Source organism: Macaca thibetana, chromosome 20 (assembly GCF_024542745.1).
Source record: "Macaca thibetana thibetana isolate TM-01 chromosome 20, ASM2454274v1, whole genome shotgun sequence".
Classification (NCBI taxonomy): domain Eukaryota; kingdom Metazoa; phylum Chordata; class Mammalia; order Primates; family Cercopithecidae; genus Macaca; species Macaca thibetana.
In genome coordinates this window covers 33,950,833-33,967,326 of record NC_065597.1, presented here as the reverse complement: position 1 = coordinate 33,967,326, position 16,494 = coordinate 33,950,833, and the positions used below count along the sequence as shown (strand labels likewise).

Genomic DNA, 16,494 nt, shown 5'->3' with positions numbered 1-16,494 from the left:
TTATGTCTGCACAAGATTGTTTTATTGCAGCATTATTTTTAACAGTGTAAGATTGGAAACAACACAAATGCCCATCAATGGGAGAGTGGTTTAAATGTTATCATACATCCATACAACAAACTAGATTGCTGTCACCAAAAAACAAGCATGCTCTTTAAGGATAGGGAACCATCTCCAAAGTAAATTAAGTGAAAAATAACAGTGGTTCTAATATGTGTTACCACTTCTGTTAAAATTAAAAAGGAAGGGAAGAAGCAGTTACATATTTCCTTGTATAAGCATAAAATAACTCTGAAATGATACAGGAGAAACTGTTAACAGTGGTTGCTTCCAGAGAGGGAACCAAGGAAGCTGGGTACCAGGGCAGGATGAAGAATTTTTATTGGATATCCTTTTGTACCCATGTAAATATGTTATTGTCTATTAAAATACATTTTAAAAGCTTTTTTTTAAAAAAAAAAAAAAAAAGGAAAATAATAAGGTCAATCACTATATTCAATGTGATGATTACCCGGATCATGTGACAAGCCATCAACTAGACAAATCTGTTTGTGACTCTGGGATTTGGAAATGCTTAGACCAGCCTGGGGACTCCCACATTCTTTCAATTTTCTGCAATGGAAATGAATGTTGTTTTTAGTGGATGGACAAATACATATAGACATTTGCAAACCTTAAAGGCCTCTGAGCAGCTCACGTTTTCCTGTAATTTTATATAAAATGGGCAGGACCTATTGGAATTCCAGGTCCTTTATGTTCACTGTTGCAGGTGGAAACAAATGGCCTAATACTAGAATGCTAGATTTTATTTTTAATCACTCACTCCCCCAAGAGCCATTCAGTATGCAAATAAAATCCTCTCGATAAATATTCATTCCCTGAATGATCCTTTTTTCTTTCTTTCTTTCTTTTTTTTTTTTTTTTTTTTGTCTGAATCATAAAAGCAACATGACATGATCTGGAAAGCTTTAGGGAATGTAAGTGCTGTCATCAGCTGGGAGATTTCATTTTCTAGGATTAATTGAAGTTGCTGCCACCATCTCTACAGCGAGAGTGTCAAAAGTGAGTAACGGACTGATCCCTGCTGGCGAATGGGGTTTCTCAGGATGATAGGCAGAGGATGCTCCTACCGGGCTGTCCTCCTGGCAGAGGCAGAAACGCTAGCAGTCCCTGGCCAGTAAGTCCATTTCCCTTCTATTTGTTCTGAGATAATGGCATTGCACTGGAATTGAATAGAGTCTGAGGAAGATAAGCACTAACTACCCTAATGGGCATCCAGCCCCCTAGTGTGATTGCCCGCAAAAGAAAACAGTGTCCCAAGCTCAGCTCAGAACCAGGCAATTCTCAGCTGAACAGCTCGGCTGCCCTCCTTTCTTTGTTTCTTTGTTTGTGTACGTTGTTGTTTGCTTTTGTTTCTGCTACTGTTTTGTAGAGATGGGGTCTCAACACGTTGCCCAGGCTGATCTTGAACTCCTGGTCTCAAACAATCCTCCCATCTCAGCTTCCCAACGTGCTGGGATTGCAGATGTGAACCACTGTGCCTGGCTATCTTTTAGTTCTTTGAGACAAGGTCTCACTGCGTCCAGCTCACCACAGCCAGAAACTCCTGGGCTCAAGCCATCCTCCTGCCTCAACCTCTCCAGTAGCTGGGACTACAGGTGCACACCACCACACCTGCCTATTTTGTTTTGTTTTGTTTTTGTTTGAGATGGGGTCTCGCTATGTTGCCCAGTCTGCTCTCCAACTCTTGGCCTCCAGTGATCCTCCTCCTTCGACTTCCCAAAGCACTGGGATTATAGGCATGAGCCACCATGCCCGGCCATGAAGTATTTTCTATCCTTGAAATGTGTTAGACAAATTCCTGAGGGGAAACCCCACACATTCAATAACCCTTTACTTTTTCAACAAAGCTTCCCATATATTGGAGCCTCATTTTATCCCCCACCCATGAACTTTAAAAGTGGAACATCATTTTGTTCTTAAAAAAAGGAACAGTCAGGAAAAGGCTGGGCTCTCAACTGATACTGAGAGCTCAGGGACTGGAACACTTGATGAAATGTGTCGAGCTCAGGCCCAGCCCGCGAGGAGCTGAGTCGGGGCTGGCGTACTGGCAGGGCGGTCAGAGCTGCAGCCACTGAGGCCACGACTGCGGAAAAACATCTCCTCTTGGGCCGTGGGGGAAGCTGGGGCGCAGGGGCGCAGCGGGCATTGGGGGCACACCTGCCGGAACTGCGCGTGGGAGCCGCCTCACCACACCTTACTCCACCTTCTCCTCCTTTTCCTCCGGCATCTCCACCGACAGGATCTGCTCGCCGGGCTCCGGGCCTGGGCTCATGCGGATCCTTACCGAGTGCTCCTCAGGCTGGGCCGCCCCCTCCTCTTCTCCCTCGGGCCTCCCAAGGGAGGCAGGCGGTGGAGAGCGCGGTGGAGACCCCAGGGGTTCGGGGGGCGTCTGGGGCGCGGGTGGGTCGGGGGTGGCCTCCTTTGGGGGCGTGGGCTGGTCTAGGGCGGCCGAGCCTTCCTCTCCCTTGGCGTCTTGCGAGCTCTTGGCCTGGAATCCAGAAAGGGTGGCTCCTGAGGCACAGACTCTGGGAGGGGTCTTGGAAGGGTCTTGGACACCTCCCTGTTCCAGCCTTTTTGGGCCCCCAAAGAGGACAGCGGAACACAGAGCGGGTGAAATCTAGTGGGTGGGGTGGAGCCGCATGGGGGTTATTTAGGAGAAACAAAGTACATTATGGGGAAGTGTACAGATTAAAAGTCCCGGTTGGATTTCATGGAAAGTCTTGGCATGTCTTAGATCTAGGCTGTGGGGCTGGAAGCTGGGATGAGGCTGTTGTTTCAAGCACAGGGCCCCTCCCCCGAGCTGCTGAAGCAAGCCAGGCAGTGACTCTGAGGGAGTACCCACAAGGCCTCTGCAAAGGCTGAACCATCTGTTACCAGGGATGGGCACTCCTGGAGTGGATGAAAAGAACTCCAAGCAAACAGGGTAAAAAGTGATGAGGGGAGAGGCTGCTGGGGCTGGGCCCCCTTTCTGGAAGGTCTCAAAGGTTGAGATCTTCAGGGATAGCCTAGGACTGGGTACCCCTGGTATTGGGCTGCGCTGACGCTGTATGTGGAGACTTGATGGATACCTCCAGCCTCCAGCCTGTGCTGCCTCCCACAAGCGATGGCCATGGGCTTCGCATCAGTAGGGGACTGGGTAATTAAACCAAGCCTTTGTGGATACCTGTGGCCCCTCCCACTCTGCCTGATCCCATCTCTGCAAGGAAGGAAACTGGAGAGGGAGCAGCCCCCAGAGGAGGCTGGAATGATCCTCAGCTGCCCAAGACCCGTGTGAAGTGGTGCTTGTGAGTTTCAAGTGAGAGCAGTCAACGTGCTTGTGTGAAGAGACCTGCGCCATTTGCTCAAGTCGTAGGATATTGAAAGAAAAAAATGGAGAGGGGGCAGCCAAAATGCTCCGAGAGCCCAAGGCCTCTCTTGGGATATGCTTCCCCTTCTGTCTCAGTATTTCTGTATGTTTTGGTGCCCCTGTCCCACCCTTCCCTGTTACCCTAAACTCTATTCCTTTCCTTTCCTTTCCTTTCCTTTCCTTTCCTTTCCTTCCTTCCTTCCTTCCTCCTCTCTCCCTCCCTCCCTCTCTCTCTCTTTTTTCCTTCCTTCCTTCTTTCTTTTCTTTTCTTTTCTTTCTTTTTCCTTCTTCTAAGACCGAGTCTTGCTCTGCCACCCAGGATGGAGTGCAGTGGTGTGATCTCAGTTCAGTGCAACCTCTGCCTTTGATCAAGCAATTCTCCTGCCTCAGCCTCCCAAGTAGCTGGGATTACAGGTGCATGACACCATGCCTGGCTAAGTTTTTGTATCTTTAGTAGAGACCGGGTTTTACCATGTTGGCCAGGCTGGTCTTGAACTCCTGACCTCAAGTGATCTGCCCGCCTCGGCCTCCCAAAGTGCTAGGATTACAGGGGTGAGCCACCTGTGCCCAGCCCACCCTAAACTCTTGACAACGCATTTCCAGGGCAGGATGCTCAGATGGTGAGCACTGTGGGACTTCCTGAAGCATGGCGCTCTGGCTGGAACCAGCAGCATCATGGGAAGTCAGAAAAGTGCTTTGCTGTGTTCAACATGCTTTTCTAAAAGGCCTCCAAGGTATCCTGCTTGATCTTTACGACCTCCTGAGGCAACCCTCAGTAATTCAAGTCTCAAAAAGCTTGAGGGGCTTCCTGGGTCATGGAGCTAGTGGTGACAGAGCTTGGATTTGGACTTGGGTCTCTGGATGTCTAGTTAAGAGCTCCCTGCACTCTGCCATTCTGCCCTGGTTGTTCTGATTTGGAAAGGAAGTGCCTTTTAATGGAACACTCATGCAAGTTTAATTCCCATCTTAAAGCTGCCTTGTTGAAGAGCTACCACTTAGGAGCCACAAGCCCGCCCCAGCTGAAGCTCTCAGTGTGCTGAGGGCACCCTTGGAGTTCCTGTCTAGTCAGCCCTCACAGCAGCCAGCGCTGAAGACCCCCATTTGCCAGCTCCACCTTGACCTTGACAGTTTGTGAGCCAGGCGATCACATCTTTCCTCAGTCTGGGGCCATTGGTGGCTATATCTGGAGAATGTCTTGGTACCCCAGATGGCTTTGATGTCACTCACCAGACTTCTACTGTCAAACAACCTCTGGATGGGTCTCCTGGACTCTGACACCAGGCTGGATTGAGACTGAGTTCACTGGGCTCCTTTGAACTCTGCTGTGTAGACTGTTAACCCCAGTCTGCCTAACCCCAGTCCCTCTCCAGTTCCCCAGCAGCCTTCCTAAGGGACAGCCATGAACAAACATAATTAGTGTAATTGTTCTACTTGGTATTCTTGGCTTTGGTCACAGAAAAAAGTCCCAGAACTAATTTTAATGTCCCCCATAGATTTATGGGGGTGGGAACACTAGGCACTGTGCCTGTGTGAGAGGATTTTACTTTCAAAGTTTTATTTTTCATTTTTTGAGACAGGGTCTCACTCTGTCACCCAGGCTGGAGTGCAATGGTGCAATCATAGCTCACTGCAGTCTTGACTTCCTGGGCTCAAGTGATGCTCCCAACTCAGCCTCCCAAGTAGCTAGGACCACAGGCATGTGCCACTAAGCCTGGCTAATTAAAAACAAAAAAGAAAAAATTTGTAGAGACAAGTTCTCGCTATGTTGTTCAGGCTGGTCTTGAACTCCAGGCCTGAAGAGATCCTCTGCCTTGGCCTCTCAAAGTGCTGAGATTACAAGTGTGAGCTACCATGCCTGACCCAAATATCTTAAATTGCCACAGATACAGTATTAAATATGAGAACACACTGTCTTCTGGGGAGGGACATTTGCTTCTCACACCCTCTCCTCTAACCTCTGCAACAGTATCAAGACTGTCTTTTAGAGATCCTGCTCCCAGCCTACTCTCAGTCCAGGGGTGGGTATGTGACCCAGGCCTCTTTAGAACACCACAGGGCCCTGGTCACACCGAATGGCTCAAGAATTGGCATGTGACCCAATTCTGTCCAATGACAGTGAGTCCCGGAACTTTTGCTAGAATGCCTGGGAAAGAGGTGCTTTCTTTCTGTTGGAGTTGCTATGCCAGGAGGATGTCATCCTAGAACTCTTGAGAACCTGCCTGGAGATAAAACCATCGCTGAATAAAGCAGAGATGATACAATGGGAAAACTCGTCCTATTGGCATCATTCAGGCTTTTGGATCCAGGCTTTCCTGAACTTTTCGATTACTTGACCCCTAATTCCCCTTTTTCTCAAGCTGATTTGAGCTTGCACTCTGTCACTGGTAACCAAATGAGTCCTGACTGATAGAAAAAGGACGGGAAAGACCCTAAAACTAAATGTGTGGCCCACTCTTGGAGACCCCTCGGCCTTCTCCCTGGCACATATCCAAAATGGATGTGGTGGCTGGGTTCCCAACCACATTACCTGTTCCAGCAACTCTTGCTGCTTTGCAGCCGCCTCCAGCGCGGCCAGTTCTTTGAGCCGGGCCCGGAGGTGAGCAAGTTTGCCGCCTTTTGCCCCCTTGTCGCCCATCTTTCCTGTCATAGCGAGGGCAGCGCTGAAGAGCTTCGGGGTGCCCGCCCGGGGCGGAAGGATCAGCACGCTCTTCTCCTCCTTGGGCTTGTTGTTGTTTTTCAGCATACGCCTGGAAGAAAGCAGCATCCACTTACATCACAGACGCACGCTGGGGGAAAAGAAAGGCTCGCTTGTGTAGCCTCCTTTAAGCTGGAGCGGTGTGGTGGTGGTGATTTTGGCTGGTGATTGTAGAGAGCCAAGTGTCGTGTTTAGTACTTTATGCACTGCATCTCATTGAAGAATCAGAACAACTGTAATGAGGTGGGTCTCACTGTCTGTTGTACCTTAGAGATGAGGAAAGTGATGCTCAGAGAGGTTCAAGAATAACTTGTCTGAGGTCACACAGCTAGGAAATTCTCTTTCTTTCCTTTCTGTCTCTCTCTCTCGCCTCTCTCCTCTCTCTTCTGAATCCTCTCCTCTCCTCTCCTCTTCCTCTCTCTCTCTCTTTCTCTCTCTCTCTCTCTCTCTCTCTCTCTCTCTCTCTCTCTCTCTCTCTCTCTCTCTCTCTCAGGGTCTGGCTCTGTCACCCAGGCAGGAGTGCAGTGGCGTGATCATGGCTTACTGCAGCCTTGACCTCCATGGCTCAAGCAATCCTCCCACCCGAGTAGCTGGAACTACAGATATGCACCACCACAACCACAATTTTTTATTTTTTTTGTAGAGACAGGGTTTTGCCATGTTGCTCAGGCTGGTCTCAAACTCCTGGGCTCAAGCGATCCGCCTGCCTTGGCCTCCCAAATTGTTGCAATTATAGGTGTGAGCCACCATGCCTGGCCTCTTTCTTTTTTTTAACCAGCAGAAGAGTTAGGAAATCCTGAAGGACACTTTCACATAGGGAATTGGGAATAAGATGCCCAGGTGGAAAAGGAACCAAAGCTCTTTCCTTCTCCTTCTGCTTCACTGTCTCCTCCCCATTGTTACCATCACAATTATCAGCATGTATTGAGTGTCTATATGTGCCAGGCCCTCTGCTCCATCCTTTACAGGCACCCTTCAATGGCCCCTATTACCCCCTTCCTGGTGTTCATGCCTCTGTGTGGTCCCCTTCCCTTGAGGATGAGTGGGGTATGTGTCTTGCTTTTAACCAATAGAATACAACAAGGGCTATCACTGGTGGAATATATCACACAGGATTGTGATAGAGCTCTGTCTTGCAAGGGGACTCTCCCTTGCTGACTTTATTTATTTTTTATTTGATTTTTATTTTAAGTAATAGAGACGGGGTCTCCCTGTGTTGCTCACGCTGGTCTTGAACTCCTGGGCTCAAGCGATCCTCCTGCCATGGCCTCGCAAAGTGTTGGGATTACAGACATGAGCCGCGGTGCCTGGCCTCCCTTGATGACTTTGATGTAGGGAGCAGCCGGCTGTGTTGGAGAAGGTCCACATGGCAAGCACCTGAGGCCAGCTACTGGCCAATTGCTAGTGGGAACTGGAGCCCCAGTCCTACAACCCCAAGGAACTGAATTACACCAACAGCCATGTGATACTGGAAGTGGGTCCTTCCCCTATCCAGACTTGAGATGAGAGCCTGCTTGGAAGACACCTTGATGACAATCTTGCAGAGGACCTAGCTAAGCCATGTCCAGACTTCTGACCCACAGAAACTGAGATCGCGAATGTGTGTGATTTTAAACGGTTAAATCTGTGGTAATACTGTTATGCTAATACATACTCTCTCATTTAAGTCTCACAACAATCCCCGTAAGTAGGTCTTATTATTCATCCTTATTTCCAAATGAGGGTATAGAAGTTCAGAGGGGGTGAGTAACTTTCCCAAGGCCACACAGCTAAGAAGCAGCAAAGCTAGAATTCAAAGCCACACTTCTGACCCCGGTGCCCCAGATATTAATGATTACAAAGCGACATTACATCATTATCTTCCTGGACACTGACAAATACTCCTGTGATATGGGAAGGGCTGAGATGACTATGCCTCTGACAGTTGGGGAAATTGAGACTCAGAACAGGGGGAGTGATGTGCCCAAGGTTACCAGGAAGTGGCAGAAGCAGAATTGCCACCCACGTCTAATGGTATGTACCCCCCTGTTTCTCTAGATAAGGGTAGATTTTTCCATCAAAGAGAGCCCTACCTTTTTACCGGGAATTTTTCACACTACAAACATGTGGTAAGCAGTTTGTCTCAAGAACAAATGAATTCTGCCTGCAACCAGCGGGCCTAGACAATGAATTGGCAAATTCATTCATCGGGGCTCCAGCAAAACTTGTTTGTTTAAAAATGAGGCCATTACTGGCTGCTTATCTAATCAGAGGCAATGGGTTTAAATGGTGCATATTGATATTAATTGCCCAAGATTTGCATTTCTAGCTGGAGATCCCCCAGGAGAACACAAACATGATAATTCACCAGACGCCTCTGACACGCGCCAGCTCGGCACCGTCCCCCATGTTATTTGAGTCCATAATTCACGATGTGACAGCCCACAGGAAGGCTGAGGGTGCTGTGAAAATGAACTATCTTTTTCTTTCTAACAAAATAACTATTTATAGGACCTTTGCTGATTGCTAATAGCTGTCTCTGTTTGGAAACATTGAGCTGGCTTCTGGGGCATTTCCAGATTAGGGAAATTTGTCCTCATTTTCTGATAATGTATGCTTCCCTATAACTGAGATTGAGCAATCAGCCTGGAGCAAGTGACCCACATAAGACCTCTTCATTCTCTTTCTTGGAGTGGTCAAGCCAGAGATCTGAGCACTTCACTTCTTTGGGGACTCGGGTCCCCCATCTGCAAAGCAGGGAGCTTGGACAGAATCCCACACGTGGCCCTCACCAACTGAGATGTCCCCAGAACTATGGTTCTCAGATAGTGTATCTCCCCTGATGAGCAGAGCTCACACACAATCCCCTGCCTCTCTGGTCAAGCTGGCCTGGCCAGCAAACAGCCACTCTGATGACTCATGGCTGGGCCCCCCATCCCACGCCCCACCATGTTGCTCTGAGGCCTGTTAGCTCCACTCCTTCGCCTGGCTGCCTCCCACCCACACCTCAGCCTTCTCAGTATGGACACAGGTGCACAGGCACTGTCAGGAATGGGGGCCTCTGCACGGCTCTCGGGAGGGCCTTTGGGGTCCCATCTGATTTGCCAAACTCTTGCCTAACCCACCCAGGATGATGGGATAACAGCTAAAAGCATGGCTTTCCTGAGCTTTGTTCCTCCTGGTGGGGGCGGGAGCAAGAAGAGAGGGTGGGGAGACCTGGCACCAGTTTTCAGCCACAAGCAGAGTTGAATCTCATGATTTGTAGTAATTATATCCTATGAGATCTCTGGGAACACCGAATTAGCAAATACGGAAACATTGTTGCTAGGGGAAATACAAGGCTAGATTCCTACAAATCTCTCATCACAACATTCGTCAACCATAATACATAAACTTGGCCAGGCGTGGTGGCTCACACACAGTCCCAGAACACTGGGAGGCCAAGGCGGGAGAGCTCTTGAGCCCAGGAGTTCGAGGTTGCAGTGAGCTATGATCATGTCACTGTACTCCAGCCTGGGTGAAAGAGTGTAACCCTGTCTCTAAAATTAATAATAATAAACTTGCCTTATGTGTGTTTCTTTTTAAAGACATTATTATATTATTATTACTATTATTATTATTATTTTGAGACAGAGTCTCACTCTGTCACCCAGGCTGCAGTACAGTGGCATGATCTCAGCTCACTGTAAACTCTGCCTCCCAGGTTCAAGCCATTCTCCTGCCTCAGCCTCCCGGGTAGCTGGGATTATAGGTGCCCACCACCACGCCTTGCCAATTTTTGTAGTTTTAGTAGAGATGGGGTTTCACCATGTTGGCCAGGCTGGTCTCGAACTCCTGACCTCAGGTGATCCACCTGCCTCAGCCTCCCAAAGTTCTGGGATTACAGGCGTAAGCCACTGTGCTGGCTAAAGACATCTTATTAAATATAGATCGTTGTTTTATTAACATTGAACACACAGCCAACAGCACTATAATTCATTCCTGAATGAAACTTATCTAACACACATATTCACTGTGTAAGGCACATCGCAGACTTCTTGTGCTTAGGAACACGAGACGGCACTTCAGCGTTATGCTTGGGGGCCATTTTAAACAGTGCGATCGCCAACAAAAAGCACAAAAATGAAAAAAAAAAAAGTGGCATTAAATGGACCATAAAAATACACCTGTTTGCAGTACAAGAGCTGAAACCAGAAGGCAGAACTGGGACTTCAGCGGGGAGCGTGCACTTGGGGTGACTCAAGTATTTTGCTGCTCTGGGCATGTCCTTGAATTACCACAAAAGCCTGTTAGTATTGATCTTGGCGTTACGAGCCCATTTCAGTGAGGAGGCGAATTTGCAAATATGGAGTCCATGAATCACAAGGGTCCACTCTACCTCCCTGTCCCTCAGGAGAGGAGGCGCTGGCACGCACCACTGATGTGGTGGGGAACGTGGGGAGATTTGGTGGGAGAAATTCAGATAGACCCGGGTTTTGGAAGGGCCCAGTGGGTTCCTTGAGAGCAACCAGGTGAGTTTTGGGGCAGCTTCCTTCCCCAGGGGACCTCAGTGTCTTGTGTGCATGATGCTTGGACATCAAAACTGCCTCCTTTTACCTTGAAGCTGCTAGAGGGCTCCTGTGAAAACCTAAGGAACTTCAAGTCACTCCTCTGCGTAAAACTCGCCGTGGCTCCCATCTCTCTCTGAGGTCCGACCCAATCTCTTCCCCTACACTCCTCTGATCCCACACCAAGCTATGCTAATTTTCTCGCTGTTGTGCCACCCACACACTAAGCCTGCTCCTCCTCAGAGCCTCTGCACATGCTGTTCCCTCTGCCCAGAATGCTGTTCCCAGCCATCAGTCTGCCAGCTCACTCCTTTGCTTTGTACAGGTCTTGTTGAAATGCCAACTGCTCAGAGCAGCTTCCCCAACCAGCTTATCTCAGGCAACACTCCGTCACTTCCCGCTCCTCCCGTGGCTTTGTTTCCTCATAGCCAGACACATCACATCATCACTCATCTTTCCATTGTTGGTTCCCTGACTAGAATGTGAGTTTTGTTTGGTCCTTGCTGTGTCCCCAGAACTCAGCACTGTGTACTCGATACATCACTGTGCTGTAGGAATGGATGCTGGTGAGTTTCTTCCCTTTATTATGGCAACTCTCTGTGCAGTTTATTTCTGGTGTCATTGTATAGAATGAAGGGGAAGATAAGAATATGTGATACAAGACAAGGAGGAAAACCCAGATATGTGGATTAAAAAGGTTTTAGCCAATTGAAAAATTATAAGGTGAATTTGATGGCTACAGAGGAACAATTGCTTATTTATTTTAGAGACAAAGTCTTGCTCTGTCACCCAGGCTGGAGTGCAGTGGCATGATCATAATTCACTTTAACCTTAAATTTCTGGGCTGAAGTGATCCTCCCGCCTCAGCCTCCTAAAGTGCTGCGATTACAATCATGCGCCACTGAACCTGGCCTGAAGTGATCGTTATTAACATGCACTGAGCTCTCTGACATGACAGGCACCCCACCGGAGACATTCCCACACACTATTTGATTTTCACAGCAGCAGGCCAAACACAGTGGCTCACACCTGTAATCTCAGCACTTTGGGAGGCCGAGGCGGGCGGATCACCTGAGGTCAGGAGTCCCAGACCAGCCTGGTCAACATGGTGAAACCCCGTTTCTACTTAAAATACAAAAATTAGCCGGGTGTGGTGGCACATGCCTGTAGTCCCAGCTACTGGGGAGGCTGAGGCAGGAGAATCCAATCGCTTAAACCCAGAAGGCTGAGGTTACAGTGAGCCAGGATTGTGCCACTGCACTCCAGCCTGGGCAACAGAGCAACAGTCCATCTCAAAAAAAAAAAAAAAATTACAGCAGCAAAGTAGGGGTTATGACCTTTATTTTACATAGGAGACAACTGAGACCAGAAAAGTTAACAACTTCCTCAAAGTCACACAGCCAGCACCTCACATGGAAGGGACCTGAGCCCTGCCAGCATCCCAGACCTATTGTGGGGTTCCTGCCACACCACGATGCCTGTCGCTCAATTTGAAACCTGATCTTAAGGGTTTGAAAACAAAAACTGGCTTTTCTAAAAAGAGTGACGTGTTCCCCAACAATGCAAAATACAGATGCACACAGTTATTCATTGCACCACTGTTTGTAATTGCAAAATTTTGGAAATACCCTAAATGCCCATTTACAGGAATGTTCTGCCACTGTGGAAAGGAATGAGGAAACTGACTCTGCACTGATAGACGATGATTTCCGGGTTTTGTCGTCATGTGGAAACAAAGTAAAGTACAACAAGAATCTACAGCATGCCACATTTTGTGTAAGAAAGAAGAAATAAGAAAATGTTTGGGCTGGGCGTGATGGCTCACACTTGTAATGCCAGAATTTTGGGAGGCAGAGGCAGGCAGATCACCTGAGGTCAGGAGTTCGAGACAAGCCTGGACAACATGGCAAAACTCCATCTCTACTAAAAATACAAAAATTAGCCAGGCATGGTGGTGGATGCCTGTAATCCCAGCTACTCAGGACGCTGAGGCAGGAGAATCGCTTGAAATCTGGGAGGTGGAGGTTGCAGTGAGCCAAGATCAAACCACTGCACTCCAGCCTGGGCCACAGAACGAGACTTGATCTCAAAAAAGAAAATGTTTGTGGATCTGTCTATTTTTGCAAAAGTAAGCAGAGGAAAGAAAAGGCAGAAATTGATGCAACGAATCACGTAATAACGGGGGTTGCAGTCAGGGGGCAATGGGGACAGGGAGAGTTGGGACACTTTTCTGAGTGCCCCATTTTGCAGAGTGCTGACCTTCAGGAACATGTTAATGTTCTACATACTTAAAACAAGAAAAAGTCAACAAAGATCAGGGTGGCAGGAGCCCTAAATGGAATGTAAACTGAAATAAGTGAACCTACCTGTATTTCAGATGAATAAAGTAACCACATTAAAGGGTGGGGGAGGAAGAGAAGGACTCCAGATAACTTTGAACATAACACTTACATCATATATACTCGGGCTAAAGACAGAAGAGCTGCATCCAGTACTGAACTCTACCTAGAAGACTTACTCTTTGTTTTTACAGTGACATGGGCTGGAAATTCTGAAATGAACTTCTCTGTACTGCTCAGTGTTGGAGAAGAGATTTACAAGTATGAAAAGGGAGAATATTAGAATGAATTCTAATATGTGGTAGCAGGGCACGGTGGCTCACACCTATAATCTCAGCAACTTTGGGAGGCCGAGGCAGGCAGATCACCTGAGGTCAGGAATTCGAGACCAGTCTAGCCAACATGGTGAAACCCCATCTCTGCTGAAAATACAAAAATTAGGCAGGTGTGGTGGCACATGCCTTTAATCCCAGCAGAGGTTGCAATGAGCTGAGATGGCGCCACTGCCACTGCACTCCAGCCTCGGTGACAAGAGTGAAACTCTGTCTCAAAAAATTAAATTAAATTAAAATTTAAAAATAATTAATTCTGTGGTGCTGGATTGAAATTGTTTTATAGATAGATCAATCAGTAGAAAAACAGAAAAATTGATGTTGGCATATATATGTATATGTGTGTGTGTGTATTTTATATATAGATATTATATATGTATTTTATATAAATATATTTGTATTTACACATCCTGGTGTGTACGTGGGTGTGTTTCTTGGTTCTGTCTGCTGCAGAGGCCTGTAGCACTCCAGTAGCAATGAGTGCTCCTACGACTCAGATCTTGGTTTCTAAAAACCATCCCGCAGTAAAAGGAATCAAGGCTCCTTGGAGAAAACTGCCATTTCCAGGATACCACAAGGGATGTACAAGATGAACCAGGGCATCTGGTTGTGGCTTACTGTTACTTGAGTAAGCAAGGAAGTGCTCAAATATGACAGGGATATCACAAAGGTCACAAATGAGCCACCTTGAAAAAGTGCCCAGGGCCAAATTGGACCAATTTGAGCATCAAAATAATAATTATTAACAGAGTGTTCATGGAATCAAGTAAATCCATGCCGATATACGTTGAGAAATGAATAAACAAGTGGGAGAGAAGAAAAAGTTCTTCCATACAGCTGACCGCGAGTTAATAATCAAGGAAGGAGTGGAGTTACAAAATTACCATTTTACAACTATCATAGCAATCTCTTTGTAACTATCATAGAGAGGAACCATCAAAGGATGCTAAAAGTGGTGGGTAAAAGTTTGATGGGGAACAGGATATCCTCATAGTCTGAAGGTGACTCCCCACTAATTACTTAGGAATTAGGTTTAAGGGAAAATAGGTTCATAGTACAGAAACCTTAACCAAGTAATCAAAGTGAAAATAATCGATATTGGGAGTAATCGGCATCATGTGCCTCTCAGTACATTTGCTGCAGAAGCGACATCACTTCCGAGTTCTTCCTGCCAAAAATGCAGACTCTAATGGTAATCACGAGAAAACCATCAGACAAACCCCAACTGAGGGGCATTCTATAAAATAACTGGCCTGTATGGGCCAGGTGTGGTGGCTCATGCCTGTAATCACAGCACTTTGGGAGGCTGAGGTGGGTGGATCACGAGGTCAGGAGTTTGAGACCAGCCTGACCAACATGGTGAAACCCCGTCTCTACTAAAAATACAAAAATCAGCCAGGCGTGGTGGCATGTGCCTGTAATCCCAGCTACTCAGGAGGCTGAGGCAGGAGAATTGCTTGAATCCAGGAGGCAGAGGTTACACTGAGCTGAGATTGTGCCACGGCACTCCAGCCTGGGCAACAGAGCAAGACTCTGTCTCAAAAAAAATAAATAAACAAATAAAAAATAACTGGCCTCTATGCTCAAAAGACATCCAAGTCACTAAAGGTTGGAAAAGCCTGAAGAACTATCCCAGATCAAGGAAGACTAAGAATACTCTGCACCTTAATTACAATATGTGATCCTAGACTTGATTCAGGCATGGAAAAGAAGAAAAGGTACAAAGGATATTCTTGAAGAATTAGCAAAATCTGAAGATGGATTATGAATGAGATAATAGTGTTGTTTCAATACGAAATTTCCTTATTTTAATGGCGCAGTGGCTCACACCTGTAATCCCAGCACTTTGGGAGGTCAGAGCAGATCATGTGAGCCCAGGAGTTTGATACCAGCCTGGGCAATGTAGTGAGACCCCAGCTCTAGAAAAAACTTTAAAAATTAGCCGAGCATGGTGGTATGTGCCTATAGTCCCAGCTACATGGGAAGCTGAGGCAGGAGGATCATTTGAACCCAGGAGGTTGAGGCTGTAGTGAGTCATCATCACTCCAATGTACTCCAGCCTGGGTGACAGAGCAAGACGTCATCTCAAAAAATAAATCAATAAAAAATAAAGGTACTGTGGTTACGTAAGAGAAATTCATTGTCCTTAGCAATTTTCTATTAAATGAAAGAAAAGTTACATACCTGGCTTTCTTCCGGAGTAACTTCTGAGACTCAGGATAATGCACCAAAATCTCATTCAGGTCCTTCTTATCCAGGATGAAGAGGTTGGTAAACCCGTGGGCCACCACGTTGGCCGTGCGCCGGTTCCCACCCCCAACAGCCAGCAAGCTGGGGCAGAAAAGGGAGGAAGGAGACCCTTCAGAGACTGTGATTTTGGTCACATTCAGATCTTTCTTTCCCATGTGTGGAGCACAGTGGTGGCCCCACACAGATGAGAGCCTTCCCCCACCCCCATCCCCACATACATCAGCAGGTGCCAGTGCTGCATCTGCCAAGCCATAGACACTCTCACTGCCCGCTGGCCGCCTCCTTTCCCAGCGCTTGCCACAGGCCCCTCACTTTACCCCAGCTGCCTCTGACCTTATTTCTCCAAACACAGATCCAGCTTTCAGCGTCACCAGCACAGATTTCCCATCAGGGCCGCCCAAGACCTGCACTTGCCCTGCCTGGATGATGTACATCTCACGGCCGATCTCCCCCTGAAACAGAGAAGGGACAAGTCCCTCTGTTCATCCTTCAATGTCACCAGAGAAGAGCCAGGGTTGGATCCAGAGGCTGGAGGTCCCGCAAGGAGGAACCTAGGCACTGGTGTCCAGCCCTGCCACCACAACTTGGCGTGTTGTATGGGGGCAGTCACTTCCCGCTTGGGCCTCAGTCTCCTCATCTGTAGACTTGGAGGAGTGACTACCCTATGTCCTGCATAACTGTAGGGTTGCAGTGGGGGAGTTAGTGATGTCCTGGAATGGGAAGTGCCAGCTAACCTGGGATGTGCAGGTATAATGGAATTCTGCAAATTTCCAGTTAGACTCACTGATGGAGGCAGGGTAAATCAGATAGCAGTTCCCACCATCAAATGATATCTACACCTGGCATATTTCAGGGGCTCAGGAAGCATTTGCTAACTGCAACAGGAATGGGAATAACAATAATGATAGTATTCAAATTGCCTTTTTTTTTTTTTTTTTCTGAG

At 47.5% G+C, this 16,494-nt stretch overlaps 1 protein-coding gene across 2 annotated transcripts in view; it reads right to left on the bottom strand.

Annotated features, from left to right (window-relative positions):
• Positions 1–459: 459 nt before the first annotated feature.
• CNGB1 (cyclic nucleotide gated channel subunit beta 1) overlaps positions 460–16,494 on the bottom strand; it is an 89,501-nt gene continuing 73,466 nt past the window's right edge. For both annotated transcript variants that reach the window (XM_050772874.1, XM_050772875.1), the window contains exons 30-33: positions 15,885–16,003; positions 15,486–15,632; positions 5,937–6,156; positions 460–2,551 (exon numbers count right to left, since the gene is read on the bottom strand). In XM_050772874.1, coding sequence (XP_050628831.1) covers positions 2,258–2,551; positions 5,937–6,156; positions 15,486–15,632; positions 15,885–16,003 — 780 coding nt within the window. In that variant the 3' untranslated portion in view covers positions 460–2,257. The remainder of the gene's footprint in view (positions 2,552–5,936; positions 6,157–15,485; positions 15,633–15,884; positions 16,004–16,494) is intronic.